Genomic DNA, 25,166 nt, shown 5'->3' with positions numbered 1-25,166 from the left:
GAGCATGCTCCCCACTGACCCCAGTATTTTGGGGCATTTTTCCCACTGACCACTGGTGTACTGGTAAGTACTTCCCTCTGACCACCAATGTCAAAGGAAATTCTTCCAAATGACCACCAGTGTAAAGGTGCCCTGACTGGTTAAAGCACAGGGTCACTTTAATGCCACCTATATTGCATAGTACATCTTTTGAGTGCATAACTGATGCTCCACCTAGTGGCAAAATGTGTAATTTCACCATTCCCTGGCAAAGTATTATTCTGGATAGGAATTAAAGGGAAACGTTTGTCTCCCAGGACTTTTCTGGGTATCGTTACAATCCATTTGTCTGGTAAGATAATTCATATTTCTGTATGTCTGTTATGCAAACATATTATTGCGAGGACAGATATACAGTGATGTGATTAAGCGAAACTTTCTGAGCAGTAATGTAGCATGTAAACATTATAACAACTGTATAAACATTATAACTGTAACAATCTTTTCCAAACAACAGTTCAGATTTAATATATCAAGATGTCTGTCACCATCTGTAAGTTTCAGGTTCTAGAAACCAAAAAGAAACTTTTGTCCACAGCCCTGGTCCCTAGCAATATACTGGCTATGCTGACGGCTCTCCTGCTACTTGTCCTTGGTTTAAACATACTTTCTGTTAATAGTGACAGAAACAGTGACAGTGGGACAGTTGTCTATAGGGCTTCATGATCTGTATTTACATCTCTGGTCTGTGATGTTAAAAACCTGATTGTAATGCTATGTTTTCTTGACAGTTCCCAGTTGGCACATAAAGCGGTGGTAGGATTTTACAAGGACCTGTACATTTTACCTCCAGACACAGGTAAGTTACAGCTACAGTATCAGAGTGTTTTCAGATTGGTTGATAATTACAGTCATTCTTATTAAAGTATAACTAAAGGCAAAACTTTTTTCTAGTTTTGCATGTAGGGGAGAGGGATTAGAATACCTGTCAGTTCTTAACCACTTGACCTCAGGAAGGTTTTACCCCTTTCATGACCAGGGCATTTTTTTTTTATATTCAGCACTGCGCTACTTTAACTGGCAATTGCTAATCATTCAACACTGTACCTAAATGAAAGTTATATCATTTTTTTTACATAAATAGAGCTTTCCTTTGGTAGTATTTAATTATGATTGGGTTTTTATATTTTATACGATAGAAACAAAAAATACCAAAAATTTAAAAAAAAGTTAATGTTATACAATTTTGCACATAAGTAATCTTTCTTCATAAATTTAGGCCAAAATGTATTCTGTTACATTTGTTTGGTAAAAATAATGCAAATTAGTGTCTATTATTTAGTCTGTGTGAAAGTTATACAAACTAGGGTATATATATATTTGAAAATTGAACACTCCTAAATTGCTGACTGCTGATCTAATTTCTTGAGGTCCTAAAATGCCAGGACAGTACAAATACCCCCTAAAAGACCCCTTTTTAGAACGTAAACAGACCAGGGTATTTAGTATGAGGCACGGTGAGATTTGTGAATCTTACCAGTGCAATACAGTATCATCATACTGCTAATGTGGTGGTGATAAGGGATACTGACTGGTATATTTTTTAATCATGTTTTTAAACATTTTTTCTTTTGTTAATTTTGTTTTTCTATTTTATTTTTTTTTTTACATACTTTCATCAGACTAGCTGAGTGTCACAATAGTGACACTGTACTACTCTGGGGGAGGGGAGTGATTAGGGTTTTTTTTTTTTTTTGCTTAATTTTAGTTGTCATGAGTGGATTAACATTCATTAACAGCTTGTTTATAGTTGTGATCTGTAATTGGCTACAGCTAATCACATGGTACAGGTAGCCAGGTACCATGTGATTGCTGTGGGCCAATCACAGATCACAAGGGTAAGCAAGCTGTTCTTGAATGGAAATCCATTCTTGACAGTTTCTTTACATTGTCACCATGTGATTGTTATGATTGATTATAGCGATCACATGATACCCCTGCCACTCATAGCAGCCGGGTACCAAGCACCTTGTTCTGCTGTGTCCGGTGGACACAGCGGTCACTGGTGTGCGCTGCTGCTCACATGGGGGCGCATTAGTGGGCACGTTCAGCTCCTGACGTACAGGTACGTGTGTGTGCCTGTGCATGTTGCCCGCCTGCAGTAAAAATACAGTGGGTGGATCAGCAAGAGGATAATGTTGTCTGTGCCCCCATTAGGGAGATTCATCCTCTCAATGATAACAGTAAACAGGACAATTAGAAAGTAAAATAAAATCCCAAATTTTGAGTTAACATCCAAACAGTAATAGAAAGGAAATCTTCCTTGGGGACACTAGTTCTGGTGACACACTGGGATTCGCTCTCTTCAGAGGGATTTCCTCTCACTTCGTGGTTTGGCTCTTGGACATCTCCCCAATGGGACACATATGGCAAAAATAAACTGACAGGGGTTATAACCCTTCCATACTCTGTACAAAATCTAAAAAGATTTGCCTATAGTTCTACTTTAAAAGTGTATCCAACATCTCTGTCATATATGGAAAAAGCGTTTATGATTCCCTCCACAGCTAATATTAAAACATGAAGCAGAACAAAGAATTTGGGGAGCTTTTGAAAGTACGCTCAGCATATTTGCACATTATAGCAGACTTACTGTGCAAATTGCCCTCCTCCAGCAATCTCCCTTATCACTCCAATGCCAGTGTTTTCACCTTCACCTTTTCTTCTTCTGAGTTTATTGTCTTCAGACTGGCTGAACAGATTAAAAATCATTTGTTAATTAAAACAATTTACATATATTATTTTTCCCAGCTTGCCTGTAATTTCACTCTAAATAGCAGCTGGGGTACACAGCCAAAGGTTGCCAATACACAGTGCCTGTGGAAAAGTTACATTAGTCCATTGGTGATGATACGTCAAATAAAAACACAAGTGAACGCTCAGAGAGGAAAGTTGCTCGCACAAAAGGTGAAATCTAAAAATATAAATTATAAAAAGCATCAAATACTCCTGTGACCAAAAAGATAAAGTGCATAGATTATCAACGAAAGTGCACCACACTGTAGCTATATATAGGAAACCTTATGAAAGTGCAAATAAAATACCCATAAAGTGCTAGTGTTTATGAATATTTAAAGGTCCCAAGGTCACATGAATTCCACTTGAGACCTTCAGTAATGATGATTCCCAGTTCCCAGTGTATGATATCTCATACTGTACAACCAAAGTGAAGTGATCCTTCACCTTTATGCACTCACCAGACAGCTAGTAGGCATTACCATATCAAATCAACCGAACATAGAATCCACTCTCAGATCCTCAATCCAGATCTTATCCATCCAAAACAGGTTCCTGTGCAGAAAATGCTCGCCACATGGAGCCCAAAGATAAGGTATATACTGCAGCATTTACTGCTTAAAATCAGCCATTTAAAACAAATGACAGATTCCACATGGAGCCTTACGTGCTGACGTCACGATGCCATTTCCGGATTCCGGATTGGCGGCCATCTTAGTAAGTGTTTTATTGTGTTTGCTTCCACATGGAATCTGTAATTTGTTTTATGTATGACCTTGGGACTTTTGTCAGACTTTTGAATATTCATAAACACTAGCACTTTATGGTTATTTTATTTGCACTTTCATAAGGTTTCTTATATAAAGCTACAGTTTGATGCGCTTTCATTGATAATCTATGCACTTTATCATTTTGGTCATATGAGATTTTGATGCACTTTATATTGAAGCGCTGCACTGGTGATGATCGCTAAAGCAGCATAGCATTTTGCAGGATATACTAAGTGATAGAGAGAAAACACAGACATTAAAGTGATATTAAACGTTAATTTTTGTAAAATAACAAACATGTCTATTCTTGCACAGAGCAGCCTGGATCCTCCTCTTCTCTGGTCCGCCGCAGGCTCTCCTGGCTCCTCCTGTCGTTCGGGTGCCTCCTCAGCAAGCAACTTGCTATGGGGGCACCCGCAGCTCCGTGTGTACATTCACACACGAAGCCAACGGCTTGGTCCCGACACTTTCCTCATTGACTGACTGGCTGTGATTGACAACAGCGAGAGCCGTTGGCTCCTGCTTACTGTCTCAGCCAATGAGGAGGCAGAGACCCGGGACAGCCAAGGCTGTCATTCACATCGCTGGATCGCAATGAGGCTCAGGTAAGTATTGAGGGGGCTGGGGGAGCTGCTGCACACTGAAGGTTTTTTAAAAAACCTCCAGCCTTTACAACCACTTTAAAGAATTGGGGGAAAAAAGTGGAAATAAAAGTGGAGTTGTTGGCCATAGTGACCAATCAGATACCTTATTCTGCTGTCCAATAGAATAATAGATGACACTCGATTGGTCACTATGGGCAACAACTTTGTATTTGTTTTGTATTGGCTACTTTGGGGGTTTTTTTATGCATTTTTATTGAAGATTATACAGAATACAGAAAATCGTATAGAAAAAGTACCCAGATATAACCAATGTACAATGAATTGCCCAGACTGTAATGACCAGTAATTTGGGGCTACATTCGAGCATAGCTGAAGCCTGCTGGTCCATAGACCAAGGAAACCTACATGAAATGTTTAATATGGGGAGTAAAGTGTTATGGCATATATTGATACCCTTCTTTGTTCAGTCAGTGTTCAAAAAATAACTTTCAGGTTTTGCCTGTGTATGCTGAGCTTCCACCGCAGAGTTCCTGTACGTATGAGCACCTCAAAAAGCTCAGCCTAATTGCTACCATTTGGAAGTATTTAAAACACAAGCATGTCATTATGTATTGCATGAACACATGATTATTTCAGGACTATTAGCTGATTATAGGTCCAACAACTACAATTTGTATAATCATTTCTTAGTATTTAAAAGTGTCAAATGCAAATGACTACTAGCAGTAAGCCATCCAAGTGTTAGTACATCGATCTACAGCTAACTACATGCTGTTTATATTCAACAATAGGCTAATTTATGATTTAATGTTATGTTACTCTTTCCTCCATGACAGACGTGTTTGAGGACATCATTTTACAGGGAGTTCTCCGAGGGCTGTACCAGCAGAATCATAAGAAGCTACCTACAGTCAAGCATGCACTCCCAACAAATTTACGTGCAGTGACCGTAGTCTGACTGTGCTACTGCATTCATTCATTTTCATATGGTGCTTTATTTTAGAAACTGAGTAAACTTGAGTGTGGACCTGTGACAGATCATAAGGAGTAGAAGCTGCTTCTGGAGATGGACACTCTACCAGGGCTACCAGGAGAAAGATTGCTGTTACTAGTGGGGACCAGTGATTCCTGAATTATGGCACATCTACTGCATGGAATTTGTCCTGGATAAGCAATCTAGACACTGTATAATACTACATAAAGCAACTTTACAGATTGTGGAGAAAGACTTGTCTGATTATTCCATCATATGCAATGAGTAACCTAGCTGTTACAATCCAGAATGTATTGTGTTCAAGGTGGACCAAAGTCTACAGGATGCTGGCGGTTACTAAATATTTAAAGCTGGACATGTTTTTCTCTCAGGCCCATGTCACACCAGCGATCTTGTCACTGGAGGCAACTTGCCAGCAATAGGATTGTTATGAGAGTGACACTGGCCTGCTCCTGTGGCTATCACTCCCTCACTGGGTGAACCAGCATAGTGTTGCTCTATCACTTTTCCTTTGGAGTTTTGCAGTGGTTTGGCTAGCAAGGTAGCAACACCACAGAAGTCAGTGAATGCTCTCTTTACAGTTCCTGTTGTTGACAAGTGGCCACCGCAGACTGGATCACAAGGATGACATGGCCCTTAATGTGCACAACTTTTGTTGTTTTGATAAAACAATAAAATATACAGATTGTCCTCATTATTATTATTATACAGTATTTATAAAGCGCCAAAGGGTTTGCTCAGCGCTGTACAATAGCAATGGGGACAGAACATGAGACAAGACAGAAACAATACAAAACACGAGGGGGTCGAGGGCCCTGCTCTTGCGAGCTTACAATCTAGGAAGGAGGGGAAGGTGGTACAGGAGGAAATGGCTGTGGGGAATGGAGTGGTGGGAGGAGTGGAGGTCGGCTGCTGGCGAGGGTAGGCTTCCCTGAAGAGGTGGGTTTTTAGGGTGCGCCTGAAGGTGAGGAGGGAAGGTGACAGTCTGATGGATTGGGGTAGGGAGTTCCAGAGGATGGGGGAAGTCCTGGAGAAATCCTGCAGTCGGGCGTGGGAGGAGGAGACTAGGGAGCTAGAGAGTAGGAGGTCCTGTGAGGAGTGAAGGGCAGGGTAGTACTTGGGTATCAGGTCGGTTAGGTAGTTTGGGGCGGCGTTGTGAATGGCTTTGTAGGTCAGAGTTAGCAGTTTGAATTTGATGTGCTGGGCAATCGGGAGCCAGTGAAGGGATTGGCAGAGGGGGGTAGCGGATGTGGAGCGGTTGGTGAGGTGGATGAGTCTCGCCGCTGAGTTCAGGATCGACTGGAGTGGGGATAGCGTTTGTTTGGGTAGGCCAGTGAGAAGGGAGTTGCAGTAGTCCAGGCGTGAGATGATGAGGGAGTGTACGAGTTGTTTAGTGTCTGGGGTGAGGAATGTACGTATCTTGGAGATGTTGCGGAGGTGGAGCCTGCATGATCTTGATAGTAATTGGACATGAGGTAGGAAGGAAAGGTTTGAATCCAGTGTGACACCCAGGACTTTGGCATGTGGGGTGGGAGTGATGGTGGCGTTGTTAGTAGTGATGGAGAGGATGGTGGGGGGGGCACGTGGGGGGAGGAAGACCAGGAGCTCGGTTTTTTACAGGTTTAATTTGAGGAAATGAAGCGCCATCCAGTCTGATAGGTCGTTCAGGAGGTGGGCGATGCGGGCGGAGAGTGAGGGGGTGAGGTGGGGGGTGGAGAGGTAAATTTGCGCGTCGTCAGCATAGAGGTGATAATTGAAGCCGTGGGAGTGTATTAGTTTGTCAAGGGAGAAGGTGTAGATGGAGAAGAGGAGGGGTCCAAGGACAGAGCCTTGGGGGACTCTGACAAAGAGGGGGAGAGAGGGGGAGGTGGCAGTGTTATAGGTACTGCTGAAGGAGCGTTGGGTTAGGTAGGAGGAGAACCAGGAGAGAGCAGCGTCCCTGATGCCAAGGGAGTGCAGTTTAGTAAGGAGGAGGGGGTGTTCAACTGTGTCGAAGGCCGCGGAGAGGTCAAGGAGCAGGAGGGCAGAGTAGTGGCCATTAGCTTTGGAGGTTAGCAGGTTGTTGGTGATTTTAAGTAGGGTGGTTTCGGTGGTGTGTAGGGGTTGGAAGCCAGACTGTAGAGGATCAAGGATGTTGTTGTCAGTGAGGTGGGCGCTTAGGCGATTGTAGGCCAGGCGCTCAAGGAGCTTGGAAGTGAATGGTAGCAGGGAAATGGGTCTGAGGTTGTTCAGGTCAGTGGGGTCAAGGGAGGGTTTTTTGAGTATGGGGGTGATGTGCGCGTGCTTTAGAGGGGAAGGGAAAGTGCCAGTGGAGAGGGAGAGATTGAAGATGTGGGTGAGGGAGCGAATGATGGGGGGGGGGGGGGGGGTGACTGGAGGAGCTTTGAGGGGATAGGGTCCAGGGGGCAGGTGGTGAGGCGGGCTTCAGTGAAGACCTTAGAGACCTCCTCAGGGGTAGCTGGGCTGAAGGAGCGGAGCGTTGGGGAGGTGATAGTGTGCGGGGCGTTAGGCACATGTTGGCGTTGATGGGGATGTTGAAGTCCCCTAGGATGATGGTCGGTAGCTCGGAGGAGAGGAAGAAGGGAAAGTCTTCTAGGAAGAGGATGCAGAACCAGGAGGCCGATAGATTACCGCAATCCTCAGAGGGGTAGGAGAGAAGAGCCGAATGCAGTGGGCCTCGGAGGAGGAGAAGGATAGGGAGGGGGGGTTAGGGAGGACCTGGAAGGTGCTCAGCGGTGGCAGGAGCATACCGATCCCACCGCCTCTGCGGCCGCTCGGTCTGGGTGAGTGGGTCCAGACGAGACCTCCATAGGAGAGTGCTGCAGGGGAGGTGGAGTCAGTGGCTTGGATCCAGGTTTCAGTGACCACTAGGAGGTTGAGGGAGTGGGAGACAAAGAGGTCGTGGATGGCGGTGAGCTTGTTGCAAACCGAGCGGGCGTTCAGGAGTGCAACTGAGAGAGCAGGGGTGGATGCGGGGAGGAGGGGGACAGATATGAGGTTGAGGGGGTTGCAGCGGCTGGCGGGAGTAGGGGGGTGCCGAGGGGGGGAGTGGGGAGGTGGGGGGCCAGGGTTCGGGGAGATCTCCGGCAGTTAGGAGAAGGAGAAGGGTGAGGAAGGTGGCATGGGAACGGGATGTGCAGGAGCAAGTGGGTCTGTTGGTGGTGGTGTGTGGGTAAGCGGGGGAGTGGAGTATCAGGAGTAGGTGGTGAGAGCCGAAGAGGGGAGAAGGAAGAAGTGAGGGTGCAATGTAGAGCTGTTTAGGGGGAGTAGGGGGGTAGAGGGAGGCAAGTTTGGGAATGGAGGAGAGGAGAATGAGGAGGAGGAGTGCAGGTGGCATGCTAGGGTGAGCGGAGTGCTGGACGGGTCAGGGAGGAGGGAGGTTTCAGTCAGGACGTGAGGATGGGGAGAGTCCGTTATGCCATGTCGGAGTTCAACAGTGTCCAATCGTAGGAGGGCAGTGGGAGTGGTGGGCGGCTGGGGCCGCAGCTGGCTGGTTGCAGTCTGTGGGTACTGTAGGCCGGCGTCCGTGGGTGTTGTGGCATGGCGTCGGTGGGTACAGTGATTCGGCGACTGGACAAGCCGTGGGGCGCGGTGTTTGGAGGTGTTGTGGGCCCAGCGTCAGGGGGTGCTGGAGGCCCTGCATCAGGAGGCGTTGAGGGCTGGACGTCAGGAGGTGATGAGGGCCAGGTGTCGGGAGGTGTTGAGGGCCCGGCGTCAGAAGGTGCTGAAGGCCCAGTGTCAGGGGGTGCTGAGGGCCCGGCGTCAGAGGTGCTGAAGGCCCGGCGTCAGGAGGTTCATTAATTCTTACAGATAAAATCTTTCATTCCTTCACAATTGTCTTATTGTACAACCTTACTGTGCACAGACTTGACATAATGGCATTATCTAGGCAGTTAATCAGATGGAATAGTTAGTGGGCTTTGTGACTCATGCTTATAGCAGAGGAACGAGGCAGCAGACAGAAAAGAGACTGAGTGCTATGGATTGAGCCAGGTACACACTAAAGAGGGATATGCTTTATTCATATTTCATGTCTGAGGTTTACAACCACTTTAAGCTGACCATACATATATTTTGATTGCACAACCTTTAGGTTTACCAAAACTATGTAATATAAGATCAGTCTTAACAGTCTATTCAATTAGTATCAAACCAGGCAGACTCTTTCACTACACAGTTGATGATAGATCTCGAATAGATTGTACAATACAACTGTATAATTAACCACTTGCCTACCAGGCACTTATACCCCCTTTTTTTACCAGGCCAATTTTCAGCTTTCAGCGCTGTCGCATTTTGATTGACAATTGTGCGGTTATGCAAGATTGTACCCATATGAAATTTTGATCATTTTTTTTCTCACAAATAGAGCTTTCTTTTGGTGGTATTTACTTGCCACTGGGTGTTTTACTTTTTGCGCTATAAACAAAAAAATTGCAAAAAATGTGAAAAAAAAAAAAGTTTCTTTGTTTCTATTATAAAATTTTGCAAACAGGTAATTTTTCTCCTTCACTGATGTGCGCTGATGAGGCAGCACTGATGGGCACTGATAGGCAGCACTGAAGGGCACTGATAGGCAGCACTAATGAGGTGGCATGGATAGGTGGCCTTTTACCACATCACGTGATCAGCTGTGTCCGTAGGACACAACGATCATGGAGATCGCCGGGTGCGCGCCCCCCAGGGGCGCGCAGGAGAGGGCATTCTGGGAAGACGTCATATGACGCCCTCCCAGAACTGGCCGGCCGCAGTGTAGCCGTCATTCGGCTATCTGCGGTCAGCAACTGGTTAATGTATGGTCAGATTTATGTGTAAGAACAGGACAAGGACAGTTCTTAGGAAGGACTCTTTTTGGATCCCCATGACCTTTGTTTTTTCACATGCTCCATTTTTTTAAATTGTGAGCTGCAGCAGTACCTGTATACTGATTGGTACATTTTACATATTAGCTTTCCACAGGTGATGATGTTTCAATTGTAAGGGAGGCGGTTTCTCTTTTGGACCGTACTACATTATGTGTGGCAATGAGATAGGCTTCCGTTCATAGTAAAAACATTTTTATTCCTAACTAGGTCCAAAAAAAACAAAAGAGATGTAGGCAAGTATTCACACACTTTATTTATTCATTACTGAGCTTAAAAGAATTGGGATACACCTAATGTATTTGAAAACCACCATCTAAAACACAAACAACTAGCATAAAATTATTGGCAACTATTTTAAATACGTGATGCTGATTCACCCATTTCCTTATGGCATTTCACTATAACAGTTGGATTTTGATAAGGTGCTGTCCATATATACGTCTGCCATGTTTGCATCAGGATCACTTCAATCAGGTAACTGACCATGCTAGTGCTAAATGAGATTATCTAATCTCATTCCTGACTTTTACCAAAACTACATTGCCAACAAATATCAGCACATTATGTGGTAATTAATGTTGTCATATGGTAAAGCCACAAAGTGCTCCATTAAGCATCTCTTGAGAGTCTGCATTGTTTTTTGTTTGGTTTTTTTGTAGATCTGTCCAAGCATCTTGAACTCATTATAGGTAAATTTAAATTTAACAGACAAATACAGTTAAAAAATAGATGAATAGTTAGAAGAAAAGTTGTCAGAATTTTAGCTCTGAGAAAATAATCAGCATATAATTTATGAAAACAGGCGGGGATCTGGAATTAAGGAGATTCCCTACTAATTTTCATGATTCAGCTGATAATCTGAGTTCTTTATTTGCGCTAACTGGAAGATGAAATAAAAAGCAAAAGTTTGCAAAAATATATATTTATTAATAGAAAAAATATTGCAAAAATATGTGCAAATATATATATTTATTAATTAAAAAATCAGTGCAAAATGATAACTAAAATATAATAGGTGATGATAATTAATAAACAAATCAAAATAGCAGTACAATGATCTAATTCCAAATAATGGATAGAAATTCAAACCAGCAATTATTTTCAAATATTAATGAATTAGAACCAACTGTCTAGGAATGCAGTGTAGGAAACTATCAGTAACTCAGCAGAATATGACAAAAGATAGGCAGATTGACCACATGATCTCTCTACAGCCAGATATTCAAAGCTCAAAGTGAATTGACTTAGAATACCATACACAGGACAATCTAATAAGCTTAGAATCTATCTGAGGTCAAAAACAAATGTTACACTTAAGTTGTCTACTTTGTCATATATACTCAACTAAACTACTGACTAGAAGCTAAAATCAGCTTCAAGGATATTGCAAAGAGAACCTTCCCTCCAGAGAACTGAAATGAAGAGAATTTATACTGCAGTTAGCATTAGTTCAAATAAACTCAGGTGCTAACCATAACCGTATCAGAGTAAATGGTTTAGCTGAAGATATAAGACGAGCACAAATTGCCTGCAGAAAAATGAAAGTTATACATTACCAATATCGATTCTATGATGTCCGTGATGTCAGCTTTCAGTCAGCTCACTTCAGTGTGGGTAGGTCTGTCTGTTGTTCCTTGTCCCCCCTCCTTTTTCTGCCTCCTAACTTTTATCACCCAAAAAAACCTAGGGGGGGGGGGGCGGCAAAGATTATCTCACCTAATTATGACATCACACTAGGTGTTATTTCCTTCACTAAATGATTCCAATTGCCTGAAGGGTGCAGTACAGGATAAGGAATAATTTTGTATTTTTCTTAAAACCTCCTGTGCCATGTCAGGAGTTGACCTCTAACCTTCAGCTTGTTAAATAGCTATAGATTTTACAAATAGAGCTCTTTTGAAAGAACTGGGTAGACAAACTGGGACCAGTGTCACTTAAATAATGTATTACCTAAATGATTGTAAAAAAAAAATTTCTATCTATGACTTACAGACGTTCACTGAGATAATTTGTCCTGAGATTTCTTAATTATCTAATCTGTTCTGTAGCATATAGACGTTGAAATATAATAAACTCAAAATAATTATTTATAATGTTGAAAACAAATATCCACAATATATACCAACATGTATTAATTGTTAAAACCAATAATATAGATAAAATATATATAAATATGGAAAATGAATACAGTAATATAAAACCCAAATTACTTAAGTAGGAAAATATTCACTTCATGAAATAATAATAATATTACAATTGACATTTTTGATTAAAATAATCCTGTCAAATAATACTAAACACCATATGCAATGCAAATGTTAATATGAACACTTTTCCAGATGTTCATGGAGAAATAAGAAATCATTGTGAATAGTTCTTTGTCCTTTGTTCAATCGAGACATGGACTTGAATTAATCTTGCAAATTGGTATCATGTTCAGTCCTTATCTCTTAGCCTGTCTGGTACCACCATACCCCCCCCCAATTTACAACCTGGGAAAGTGTGCTGTAGGAAACTGAGAATGTCTGCTATTAGAATCTTTGTTCAGAGACCATGAAAATAGAATCTAAAAAACAAAATGGCTTCCAGCATACCCATATTATCTTATGTTGCGATGATATGTTCAGGCCTTCCAGTTGGATTCCGTGAGCCCTGAATAGTTCCAACAAAGTATACAACATTGTGTGATGTATGGGAACAACCAAGATGATAACTTTATCCACAAGCACCCGTTTTAATATGTAGTAAATAATAGAGTGGAAATAAATGAAGATTTGACTTATGAAGTTTGCCAGCTCATCTGTATACAGAAATTAAAAGTGTCTGATTTATGACATATACAGAGTGTAGTTCAGATAAAACAAGTACTTCAGATATACTGAAAAATCTTGCAGATAGGCTTTCGCAAGCATCAGCAGAGGTTGATTAGAGCCATGGGTTCAGAATCTGTATTTGAAGGCGCATATGAATGCACATATAGCAAACAGTGCAGTTTTAATAACAAATTCTTTGTTTTTGGCATGTTCAAAACTGACCAGCAGATAGTTTTGACCTGTTATCACAAATAGACCCTTGTGGACCTTTTACTTTGTGTTAGTGGTGCATACCTGTATGCCAATGGACACGGGCTCAGAGAAACTGCCAGCTCACAAATGGGATATTTCAAGGAGGTCCATACATAATTGTTTCATTATATCTTGTCAAAGTGTGTGAATTCACTATACATAGTTTTAGGCTACATGCACACTAGCGCTTTTTTTTAAACTCCTAGATGATGTTATCCGCTTTTTTTTCTGCTCCTAGAAGCTAAATAGTGTTTTCCTGAGAGCTCCATGTCAGCACAGCTCGGTGAGGCCTTTCCCACCCCCTGCCTGATCAGGACGTAACTCAATAAATTTTTGACCCACATCAGCCTAGGCGTTCCTTTTTCTTCCTCCTGCAACCAGGACAGGTGGCGTCTCCCCTCCTAGCTGGTCTAATGGCTGGTTGTCCATCCAGAATCACTCTCAAGATTGGACACGGTCCCTGTACCATCCAGAATCACTCTCAAGATTGGACACGGTCCCTGTACTTCACTGCTAACAGTAGTTTGACCAGGGAGTCCCGCTGTTGGTCCTCGGGGCGTCATCAGGCCGTGGTAAGGTGCTGCTGGCTTCTGGGGTGTTGCACCGGTGGGCAGGATTGCTGCGGTGGCTGCTGGTAAGGGTAATCTCCTTCCCTTATGGCTTCTGGTAGAGGTAATCACCTTCCTCGGGCAGCCGTTGGTAGGGGTAACCTCCTTCCTGCTGGTGGTGATGGCTGCTCTATCCCCTGTGCTGCTCTAAAGGGGAACGGCTCCAGTCTCCTTGCTTCTTACTGGCGTTGCTCGGTCAGTGTGTGTGGGCCAGTGTGGAGTGCACTCTGCAACCCATTCTGAGCATGCGCAAACCGCTCAGTCAATCAGGAGAGGGGAGGCGGGGCCAGGCTTAAGGGAGCCAAAAAAAATTATTTTGGCTGAAAACATCTGCTGTGTGCTCCTGCAGCCTGCCTGTGCCTGCTATTCCCTCGCTCTCCTCCAGGTATGCAAAGCACCTGCAAAGCTGTGCTCCTATGGTTCTATCTGCTATGCTGCTCTGCCCCATGCTCTTGATTTTATCTTGTTGCAGCAGTGATAACATACCTACCCCCTCTAAAGGCCAGCATTCTCAGAGAAGGTAGGGGACAGGTCGCCATGTGCATCTTCCCTCCAATTCCAGTGATTCTCAGCTTGCTGCGCAGAATACACCAGGAGAAGGTGACAGTTCTATCAGTAATGCCAGATTGGCGAAAGAGACCCTTGTACCCGCTACTCCGTTCATTTCAACATCAGAGAACCATACCCTCTGCCAGTAACACCGGATCTGCTCATGCAGGGACCCATTTGGCACCCCACTCCTAAGAAACTCAGGCTGACGGCCTGGGTCTTGAAAGGCAAAGGCTGATCAATCTAGGCTGCGTGACTAAGGTCACAGATACCTTGACGAGAGCCAGAAATGACAGCACCAACACAGCCTATAGCAGGATATGGGCAAGTTCATGGAATTTGCAAACAGGCATGGCTTTGCGCCAGATACCCTGAGAATCTGACACTTATTGGCATTCCTCCAGGTGGGGCTGGATGTGGGTCTGTCTGTGAGTACTCTGAAGGCTCATGTTTCTGCCCTCTTGGCTTTTGCACATAACCTATGGACATCGGACTCTTTAGTGGTTCAGTTCTTAAAGGTAGCTATCCACCAAAGACCATTCAAGCCTCTGATTTTTCCAAAATAGGACTTGCCATTGATCATCTCGTGGTGATAAAATCAACCAGAAGAGTCTCAGAATTGGAAGTCTTAGGGTTTAACCGTTTCAATACCGTGCAATTTTACACCTTCCTGCCCAGGCCATTTTTCAGGTTTCAGCGCTCTCACACTTTGAATGACATTTGCACGGTCATACAACACTGTACCCAAACTAAAATTTTATCATTTTCTTCACACAACTAGAGCTTTCTTTTGGTGGTATTTAATCACCGCTGGGGTTTTTATTTTTGGCTAAATTAACAAAAAAAAGACCAAAAATTTTGAAAAAAAAACACATTTTTCTTTGTTTCTGTTATAAAAGTTTACAAATAAATAGTTGTTCTTCATAAATTTAGGCCGAGATGTATTCTGCTACATGTCTTTGGTGAAAATAACCCAAATTAGGATGTATTTTTTAGTTTGTAGGAAAGTTATAGAGTTCACAAACTATGGTACAGATCTGAAAATTTATCAATCCTGAAGTACTGACAGCCAATCTAATTTCTTGAGGTCCAAGAATGTCAGAATAGTACAGATATCCCCAAATGACCCCTTTTTGCAGAGTAGACAGTCCGACGTACTTCATAAGAGGCATGGCGAGTTTTTTGAAGTTGTATTTTTTTTTACATAATTTTTCGGAAAATGAAAAAATTTAAAAAATTATTTTCACTATTTTTTTTTTTACATACTGTCACCAGTGCAGTACAGCGTCATCATATAACTGGCATGGCGGTGAACAGGGACACTGACTGGTGACAGTATGAAAAAAAAAAAATATATATATATTTTTTTTATTTTTTTTTATTTTTTTATTATATTTAATTTTTTATTACATTTTTTTTTATTTTTTTTTCATATTTTACTATGACCAAAGTAGTACAATGTTACCATAGTAACATTGTACTACTTTGGGGAAGTGATCAGTATTTTTTTTTTTTTACACAATTTGCTTATAGCAAAGAATTACTTTGCTATAAGCAAGCATTTACCTGAATGAAATCGATTCATTCAGCTTTTTTTTTTTTTTTTTGTGCTTAGCTGTGATTTGGTCACAGCTAATCACATGACATGTGCATGTGATTAGCTGTGACCATTCACAGCTAGGCACTAGTATACAATGGATGGCATCATGAATGAAGCCATCCATGTATACAACTGTCATGTGACCTGCTGTGATTGGTCACAGCAGGTCACATGGTACCAGCAACGGGAGCCGGTACTCGGATCTGTCATTGGCCGTGTCCGAGGTGCACAGCCGGTGACAGATCGCACTGCTGCGCCGCTCTGCATTAGCGCAAAAGGCGCATGTGCGGGAGCACGCCAAATGGCGTGCACCCGGAATGGAGAGACACATCTAAAGCCGCCAAACGGCCATTGGCCGGGCGGCTAATGGTTAAAGAACCCTTTCTGTCGTTCTTTCTGGATAGGGTTGTGCTTAGACCGATGCTGGGATTCGTACCCAAAGTTGCCTCTAGGTTTCATATAACACAAGACATTACATTCCTGATGCTCCTTTTGGAAAATTCCCAGGACCCAAGTCCATTGGATGTCGGGTGCTCATTGAGAGACTATGTGGACGCTACTTCCGAGATCAGGAAGTCAGAGCATCTTTTCACCATCCCTAAAGCTGCACAGAAAGGCTCGAGGGCTTCTAGTAGAGTAATTGCTACATGGCTGCTTACAGAGCAAGAGTCTTGCCTGTGCCTGAGGGGGTCACAGCGCATTCCACTAGAGGGCTTTCAACCTCATGGGTGGCAGTGGGCTGAGTTTCCCCAGAAACAATCTGCAAAGCGGCTACATGATCTTCTGTCCATACCTTCATGACTCTTTTATGTATAGAACCTTCGGCTTTGACTACTGCTGATTTTGGCAGGAGTATCTTGTCCTCTGCTTCCAGGGGAAATTAAATGGTTTATGCCTTACCCTCCGGTGTGGCTAGTTAAATCCCAGCTGTTCTGACATGGAAATGGAAAATTGAATTCAAATACCTACAATAATTTTCCTTTCCTGACGAGCTCCATGGCAGCACAAATCTCACCCAGTTTAGTAGTACGAGTTACGAAACGCCTAGGCTGAGATGGGTCAAAAATGTATTGAGTTACGTCCTGATCAGGCAGGGGGTGGGTGGGGCTTCACGCAGCTGTGCTGCCATGGAGCTCATCAGCAAAAAAAAAATTATGGTAAATATTTGAATTAAATTTTCCGTAATCCTATGTGTCCATGCAAATTATTTTAGGCTAGAAGTGTTTTTCAAGCTCAGTGTTTATGAGGAGTTTTTGGGAGCGTTTTTCCAGCAGAAAAAAAAAATGTTGAACATTCCTAAACACTACTTCAACTAGCTTTTTTTTTTCTACATGTACTGTAAAAATGTTAATAAACCGCTAACGCTCCTAAACACTACTACAAGCCGCCACAAAAACACTATTATCAGCATTTTTCATCCAGCTTTTTTTTCTAGCGTTTTTTGAGCTTATAAAAAACGTTAATGTGCATGGAGCCTTAGTATGGAAGGTAGGTATAGTGAAAAAACAAAACCAAGCATCTCCGTAGTTTTCATGAATCTAAAAATCATAAAATTCACTGTTTCAGTCATTGTCATAGCAAATTAATTAATATAAGTGTTTGAGAAAATTATGTACTAAAAAGGAAGCGGACACTCAAATTAAAACTCCTGAAAATGCCTACATGGTGTTTGGTCACAAATTAATAAACTAGTTTGAGAAGTCTTAGTAAATGTGTGCAATTTTGTTCATATTTATTAGATTAGAAAATGAGTGACCATTTTCTATGGACAACATTTTAAGTCACATCCATACTGCTAGGCTCTGTGTAATGCAGGGGTGTCCAACTTTTCTGACTTTCCTAGGCCACATTGGAAGAAGAGGAATTGTCGGGCTACATACAGTTGTGCTCAAAAGTTTGCATACCCGTGCAGAAATTGTTGCATTGATATTGAAAATATGACTGATCATGCCAAAAAATGCTCTTTTATTGAAGGATGATGATCATATGAAGCCATTTATTATCAAATATTTGTTTGGCTCCTTTTTAAATCATAACAACAGAAATCACCCAAATGGCCATGATCTCTTAGATTGTAAGCTCCAAGGAGCAGGGCCCTCCTATCCCTCTTGTATTGAACTGTATTGTTGCTGTATTGTCTCCTGTTATATTGTAAAGCGCTGAGCAAACTGTTGGCGCTATATAAATCCTGTATAATAATAATCAAAAGTTTACATACCCTGGAATGTTTGGCCTTGGTACAGACACACAAGGTGACACACACGGGTAAAATGCCAATTAGAGGTTAATGTCCCACATCTGTGGCTTTTTAAATTGCAATTAGTGTCAGTGTATAAATAGTCAATGAGTTTGTTAGCTCTTATGTGGAAGCACTGACTAGGCTAGATACTGAGCCATGGGGATCAGAAAAGAACTGTCAAAAGTTCTGCGTAACAAGATAATGGAACTTTATAAAGATGGAAAAGGACATAAAAAGATGTCCAAAGCCTTGAATATGCCAATCAGTACTGTTAACTCACCTATTAAGAATTGGAAAGTTCGGGGATCTCTTGATACCAAGCCAAGGTCAGGTAGACCAAGAAAGATTGCAGCCACAACTGCCAGAAGAATTGTTCGGGATACAAAAGGAAACCCATAGGTAATAAAAAACATTAACAATAACAACTAACAAGGACAGCTGAAGAGCAGAATAAGTTGGGCAGATCACAAGTTAATACAGAATATAACCAAGTATTTTTTAAAATATTTTTTATTATGAACGTAAAAGAAGTCAACATAAAACTAGTGCAATATTTAACACAGTTTGACAAACTAACACATCAATATCAGGTTCAATTGATGTAGTAGCTCAAGGTGCTCACCAGATATTTTGGTTGTAATTTTGCCCTTTGTGTGCTTCATCTGTGGAAATAGTTGCTCACAAATATAGGTGCTGCCAAAAACTGAGGTCATGAATAAGGCGTGATTGTGAAGAGTGGGATATTTATCTTTGGGAAGATAAAACGTATAAAAGTCCAGTAAAGTGACACTTTTCTTTGGCCACATGTTTTTGCAGTTAAGAAAAAAAAAAATCAACATTTTTAAGTAAGTTTACACCTGACTCTGAACTGTATTGTGACTGGAGAGCCCTCTGCTGGCAGCTACCTGTAAATGCAGCCTGGGACATGACCTCTCACGAGTGTGTTGGTGATTGTCTGTGCAGAGGCATGGGATGCTGGAGAGGTGACATGCTCCATCTGATGCCACGGATTCCTCCCCATCCTGCAAGTATATGGTGCCTTCTGCAGCTGTATAGGTGCTACTACTGGGGATGAGAAGAGGAGGTCTTGTGCTAGAATTATTGCTCTCACTCCATCATACATGTTGCCTTCCGGGGCACCAACTCACAAAAATAACATTGGGGAACTGGAGAAAGTGCAGAGAAGGGCAACCAAACTGATAAGAGGCATGGAGGAGCTCAGCTATGAGGAAAGATTAGAGGAACTGAATTTATTCTCTCTTGAGAAGAGGAGATTAAGGGGGGATATGATCACCATGTATAAATACATCAGTGGTTCATATAGTGAACTCGGTGTAGAGTTATTCACCCTGAGGTCATCACGGAAGACAAGGGGGCACTTTTTACATCTTCAGGAAAAGAAATTTAATCTCCAAACACGGAAAGGTTTCTTCACAGTAAGAGCTGTGAAAATGTGGAATAGACTCCCTAAAGAGTTGGTTCTGGCCAGCTCAGTGGATTGCTTCAAAAAAAAGTCCTGGATTCTTTCCTAGATACACAGAATATAACTGGTTACTAACATTTATAGGTAAAGTTGATCCAGGGAATATCTGATTGCCTCTTGGGGAATCAGGAAGGAATTTTTTTTCCGTGCAGGAGCAAATTGGATCGTGCTTTGTTGGTTTTTTTTGACTTCTTCTGGATCAACTGTGGGTATAGGATTATAACTTTTTTGGACTTTTGTCTTTTTTCAGCCAGACTAACTATGTCACAGAAAGAAAGAGAGGAGAGCTTTAGTCTGCTTTCCTCCCTTCCCTCCATGGCACTCCCTGAGCCCGCAGATATTACATTATTATTACATTACATTGAGTTTATATAGCGCCAAAGGGTTTGCTCAGCGCTGTACAATAGAGGGGGGGACAATACATGAAACATTACAGCAACTACAAACAGCACACGAGGGGTTATAGGGCCCTACTCTTTCGAGCTTACAATCTAGGAGGGAGGGGGATGTGGTACAGGAGGAAGTGGCTGTGGGGGATGGAGTGGTAGGAGGAATGAAGGAGAGCAGCAGTTAGGTGAGGGTGGGGTAGGCTTCCCTGAAGAGGTGGGTTTTCAGGGAGCGCCTGAAGGTGAGGAGGGAAGGTGACAGTCTGATGGATTGGGGTAGTGAGTTCCAGAGGATGGGGGAGGACCTGGAGAAGTCTTGCAGACGTGCGTGTGAGGAGGAGACCAGGGAGCAAGATATAAGGAGGTCCTGTGAAGAGTGAAGGGTACGGGTAGGGTGGTACTTGGGAATCAGGTTGGTGAGGTAGTTAGGGGCAGTGTTGTGAATGGCTTTGTAGGTCAGAGTGAGTAGTTTGAATTTGATGCGTTGGGCGATAGGGAGCCAGTGGAGGGAGAGGCAAAGGGGGGTGGCAGAGGTGTAGCGGGTGGTGAGGTGGATGAGTCTAGCCGCTGAGTTGAGGATGGTCTGAAGCGGGGAGAGCCTGCACTGGGGTAGGCCAGTGAGGAGGGAGTTGCAGTAGTAGATAGGCAAGCAGAGCCCGGATACATGGCAGGCACCGGTACCGGAGGTTGTGGAAGTGATTGGGCAGCAGCTTAGCTGCTCGACTGCCTCCATCTGACAGGCAGGAGTCTGCCTGTCAGTATTATACACAGTCCTGGTGGCTGCAGAACCCCCCCCCCCCCCCAGTTATCCCAATAAACACCCAACATTTGATGTAGCAAGCCTCACTTGCTACTATTATTCCTGTCCCCTGTTCCATCCTCAATGAAAGTGGGTATGGTCAGTAGGGTGTCCTCAGATTTCATTTAGAAAATCTGGTCACCTTAGGGTGGATCAGATGTCCCCAGTTTCAGGGGGCTGTCCACAGGAAACGTGTCCCCAATTAAAAGAATATGTCCCTGATTTACTTCCAGCTTCGAGTCCCCAACTCGGGTGGCTGCAGGGTAACCCGATTTAGAAAAGTTTCTGTCATTGGCCTGGAGCAGAAGGTTGGGGAGGAGTATGCCTGCTCTGTCACTGATGATATTATGTGGTCTACAATTTCCCTTCCCTCTCAGCTTGTGTAGACATTTTTTGCAGGCAGTGAGGATATGGAATATTCGCCACCTTGCTCTTTTATGTGATGTGACCTGCAGAGCCCCTGTGGGCCTGGAGCCAATAAAGCAACACTACACTAGGTACAGGGCTGGGGGTGGGTGGGCATCCAGGAGGGACAGCTGAGCCGTGCACAGTGTTGTAATGTGGGCGAAGGTGCTGTGTGACTAAGAAAAACAGTAGCAGACACAATGGCATGTTATGACATTACTATAATAAACTGGATTGTTACTGGAGAAGGCAACCATACCCCTTTAAGCCAATCCCACTGTTAGCAGAATTCAGCCACAACCAGCATTTGGTGTAGTGTGCCTCACATGCAATCAGGGGCGGACTGACAATTTGGAAACTCAGGCACTGCCCGAGGGCCCAGGGTCAGTAGGGGGCCCCATGAGATGCCCCTGGTACCTTTTTCATAGGCTTTTTTGAGTTTGGGCAAGGACACAGGGGCCCCATGATCCCCTATTGCCCGGGGGCCCCATGAGTTGTCAGTCCGCCCCTGCATGCAACTCATTTCCCTATCTCCTACTCCAAAAGGGGAGTTAAAGTTATGGTTGGCAGGGTGGTCGCAGATTTCACTTTTGATAATCTGGTCACCTTATCTTGGACAGGCTTTCTTTGTTTCATGCACTTTTCTTTTCTATATGAGGGTTTACAGTAAGGTATGACAACATACTACTTTTGAAGGGCTTCAGAATCATAAAAACATGTAAGATGTTTTACAGTAGAATAAGGCAAATGGTTTAAGTATAGCTTCTGGAGCAGTAGGTTATGTGACATTTGCTCACATACAGTACTCAAGTATTTGTATGGCATTTTCATTTGTAATGTATACTGAAGAAAGAAGGCTTAGAACTATTTTGGAAAGAGTGAGGTTTACGCTTAAAATATTAGGATTTTTGTATGAATCCTAAAATCCTTTTCTTGGAGTCAATTGAGGGACACAGAAGTTTATCTTTTGGGTTATATTGCCACCTACAGGAGAAGTGGACATTGGCAAACAAAAAAAACCTGCAGGACAGCCAAGAAAAAAAAACAAAAAAACCCAAAAAACGTACCTTCTTACTACCAGCTTACCCCAGTTTTGTAGAAAACCAATACCAAGAGCATGATCATAAACAGAGGGGTAGGAATTGTGTCTTCCAAGAAAACAGGAATTTTGTATTCCAGGTTTAATAAAATAAAAAAAAAAATTAGAGTTCACAGGAAGTCTAACACTCAGGCTATAATAATGCTTACAGGAGAATTTGACACTGGCAAGAAAAAAAAAAAAAAAAAAAAAAAAGGGGGGAGTAGGCCACCCAAGATAGCCCCTTCTACCACCAGCAGACCTCAGTTTGTAGCAGTACCAAAAGGTTGACCATAAACACAGAGGGGTGAAACTGTGTACCTCAGTGGATTCCAAGCAAATTATTTTACATCGAGTACAAAAATGCTAATTACTTTCTGGTTCATTGAGGTATACAGGAAGTCATTAACCTTCAGGACATCCAAAACTGAGGGGTGGACAATACAACAAACAATTGCTAACAGGCTCAAGAAGAAACAAAAAAACAAAGTGGGGACTACCTGCAGCTCAAACAACCCCATGAAAGACCTTACACTTGAATCTCATTGTTCCCAACAATACTCCAACCATCCATTCCAAAGATAATAACCCTGGTAGGGATGCATTGTTGCTTCAAGAAAACAAATGCCTCATATGTGCACATGTAACAAATGGCCAGAACAGTTTGTGATATTTCTAGAGCAATACATTCACAAATTAATTTCTGACCTGTTCCTCCAGTTATGCGATTTACTTGATCACCTGTCCCTGTAATATGTGTTACGTTGACCAGACAATTAAAACTCTCAGCACCAGATTAGGGGAACACAGGATGAGCCTCAAGGACTAAATCTCAAAATGCAACTCTTGCATGTCACTTTGCATCTCATGAAAGGGACCCAGCCTCCCTGACAGCCATCCAATCCATACCCGATATTCAAACTGAACTGTCTATCACCGGGTGGACTGAAAGAGGAACTAGAAGTTCAAATAATCCTTTAGTCCTTCCTAGTACACTCCCCCCCCACCTCCAGCCTTGTTCCATTACATCCAGTAGCACACCACCATGGATATACTAGGCATTGCCTCTCTTGTTCCTTCCTCCCCCTTTCTCCTTATTGCGCTTTTCCCCTTCACCATTTTCTCATTGCTCTTCCCTGCTTTTTTATGGTCATTCATTTGGCATATCCGTCTACATGCATGCTGGGCTAGAAGCCACCATGCGTGAATAAAGGGGAGAGAACAATGTTCTTGGACAACTTGCCAGCCAGCTTGCTAACAACCGAATTAACCCGTCTAACAGTATGCGTTTATAACAGGGGTTTAGTTAGCACACATTTGCAAATACATACGTAAGCCACAGAGCCACGACACGGCACCCTGGTAATCTGTGGTCCTAACTCTAAAATTTGTGAGTCCCCATAGTAGAGGCACATACATTTAATGGATAGATCATGGGCAGGTGGACCTGAGGGAGCCACCCCTCTTAAAGGCAAAGGAGCCTCAGATTACCAGGGTGCTGTGTCGTGGCTCTGTGGCTTACGTATGTATTTGCAAATGTGTGCTAACTAAACCCCTGTTATAAACGCATACTGTTAGACAGGTTAATTCGGTTGTTAGCAAGCTGGCTGGCAAGTTGTCCAACAACATTGTTCTCTCCCCTTTATTCACTATGTGATGCCTGTTTATGTGTCCTTGCTTCATAAGCCAGTTATAGACTTGGGCGGGTGGCCACTTTTATGCATGTTTGAGTTTTTGGTACGTGGGTGCACTAGGACCCTGGTTGCCATTGTGCTACATGCTGGGGTCCAGTGCACTCCTTTGCCTTTAAGAGGGGTGGCTCCCTCAGGTCCACCTGCCCATGATCTATCCATTAAATGCATGTGCCTCTACTATGGGGACTCACAAATTTTAGAGTTAGGACCACAGATTACCAGGGTGCCGTGTCGTGGCTCTGTGGCTTACGTATGTATTTGCAAATGTGTGCTAACTAAACCCCTGTTATAAACGCATACTGTTAGACAGGTTAATTCGGTTGTTAGCAAGCTGTCCAACAACATTGTTCTCTCCCCTTTATTCACTATGTGATGCCTGTTTATGTGTCCTTGCTTCATAAGCCAGTTATAGACTTGGGGCGGGTGGCCACTTTTATGCATAGAAGCCACCATGCACCTGTAGTATATTCACACTTTAAGCACTGGAAAATATGTACCTCAAAAATTGACTTAACCGGTTTTATAACAATTTCTCATCTCTGAATGGTGTTTGCTCACAACATGGGATCATTTGGAGTTAGGTATGCGTATAGTTAGATGCACTATTAGGTGCATTTATTTCACCCGATGCACGCTTTACTTATACCGTTTGTATGGCTTCTTATCATGAGATCATGTAACTTCTCCTTTTCCATTACTTTATCATTAAATACATTTTTCATTTGTTGGAGCCTATTGCTCATCAAATATCCCCCCTATTTGTTGCCTTAGGCTGTATGTTCCTAAATTAAGTTTTTGTAATATTTCAGCATTTTGTTTTATTCCTAGTTTTTATTCCTTTATGTCAAAATACAGTTTTACTGCTCTGCTCCCTCAGTGTGCCTATGCAGACAATTGCTTTGGGCACTATAGGGTTAATGACAGTGAGTATATAATCCCTGGAGGTTAGGGTAAATGTCAGGCTGATGAAGGTGTGGTTTGGCCTTCAAAATGCCTTCTGATTAGTCACAGCACCCTGGACGTTTGACAGATACTTGGATAGCTCTCTGACAGATCTTGTCTCCAGTGGCAGCTATGTGGGCTTGCTTGGATCTCTGCCTCCGCTTCACAGCGCTTCTGACAACAGCACTGATGCGGACTAGACTCTGCACGGATGTCTCCATTTGGAGCTTGATTCAATGGCTCATTACCAGCAATGTCTGAGTGCATAATTATTGCACTTTATATCCTTTTTTTATTCAATACATTTTG

The 25,166-nt window shown here is 42.8% G+C and overlaps 1 protein-coding gene across 3 annotated transcripts in view; it reads left to right on the top strand.

Annotated features, from left to right (window-relative positions):
• SNX22 (sorting nexin 22) overlaps window positions 1–5,839 on the top strand; it is a 37,845-nt gene extending 32,006 nt beyond the window's left edge. For 2 of the 3 annotated variants that reach the window (XM_089663963.1, XM_089663962.1), the window contains 2 exons: window positions 771–838; window positions 4,987–5,839. In XM_089663963.1, coding sequence (XP_089520089.1) covers window positions 771–838; window positions 4,987–5,108 — 190 coding nt within the window. In that variant the 3' untranslated portion in view covers window positions 5,109–5,839. The remainder of the gene's footprint in view (window positions 1–770; window positions 839–4,986) is intronic. The other variant, XM_089663964.1, reaches the window with a different exon arrangement.
• Window positions 5,840–25,166: the final 19,327 nt, after the last annotated feature.

Source organism: Staurois parvus, unplaced genomic scaffold (genome assembly GCF_062004578.1).
Source record: "Staurois parvus isolate SC_StPar_1 unplaced genomic scaffold, SC_StPar_1.0 ptg001805l, whole genome shotgun sequence".
Classification (NCBI taxonomy): Eukaryota; Metazoa; Chordata; class Amphibia; order Anura; family Ranidae; genus Staurois; species Staurois parvus.
The sequence above is the reverse complement of the archived record's forward strand: the minus strand, read 5'-3'. Positions and strand labels throughout refer to the sequence as shown.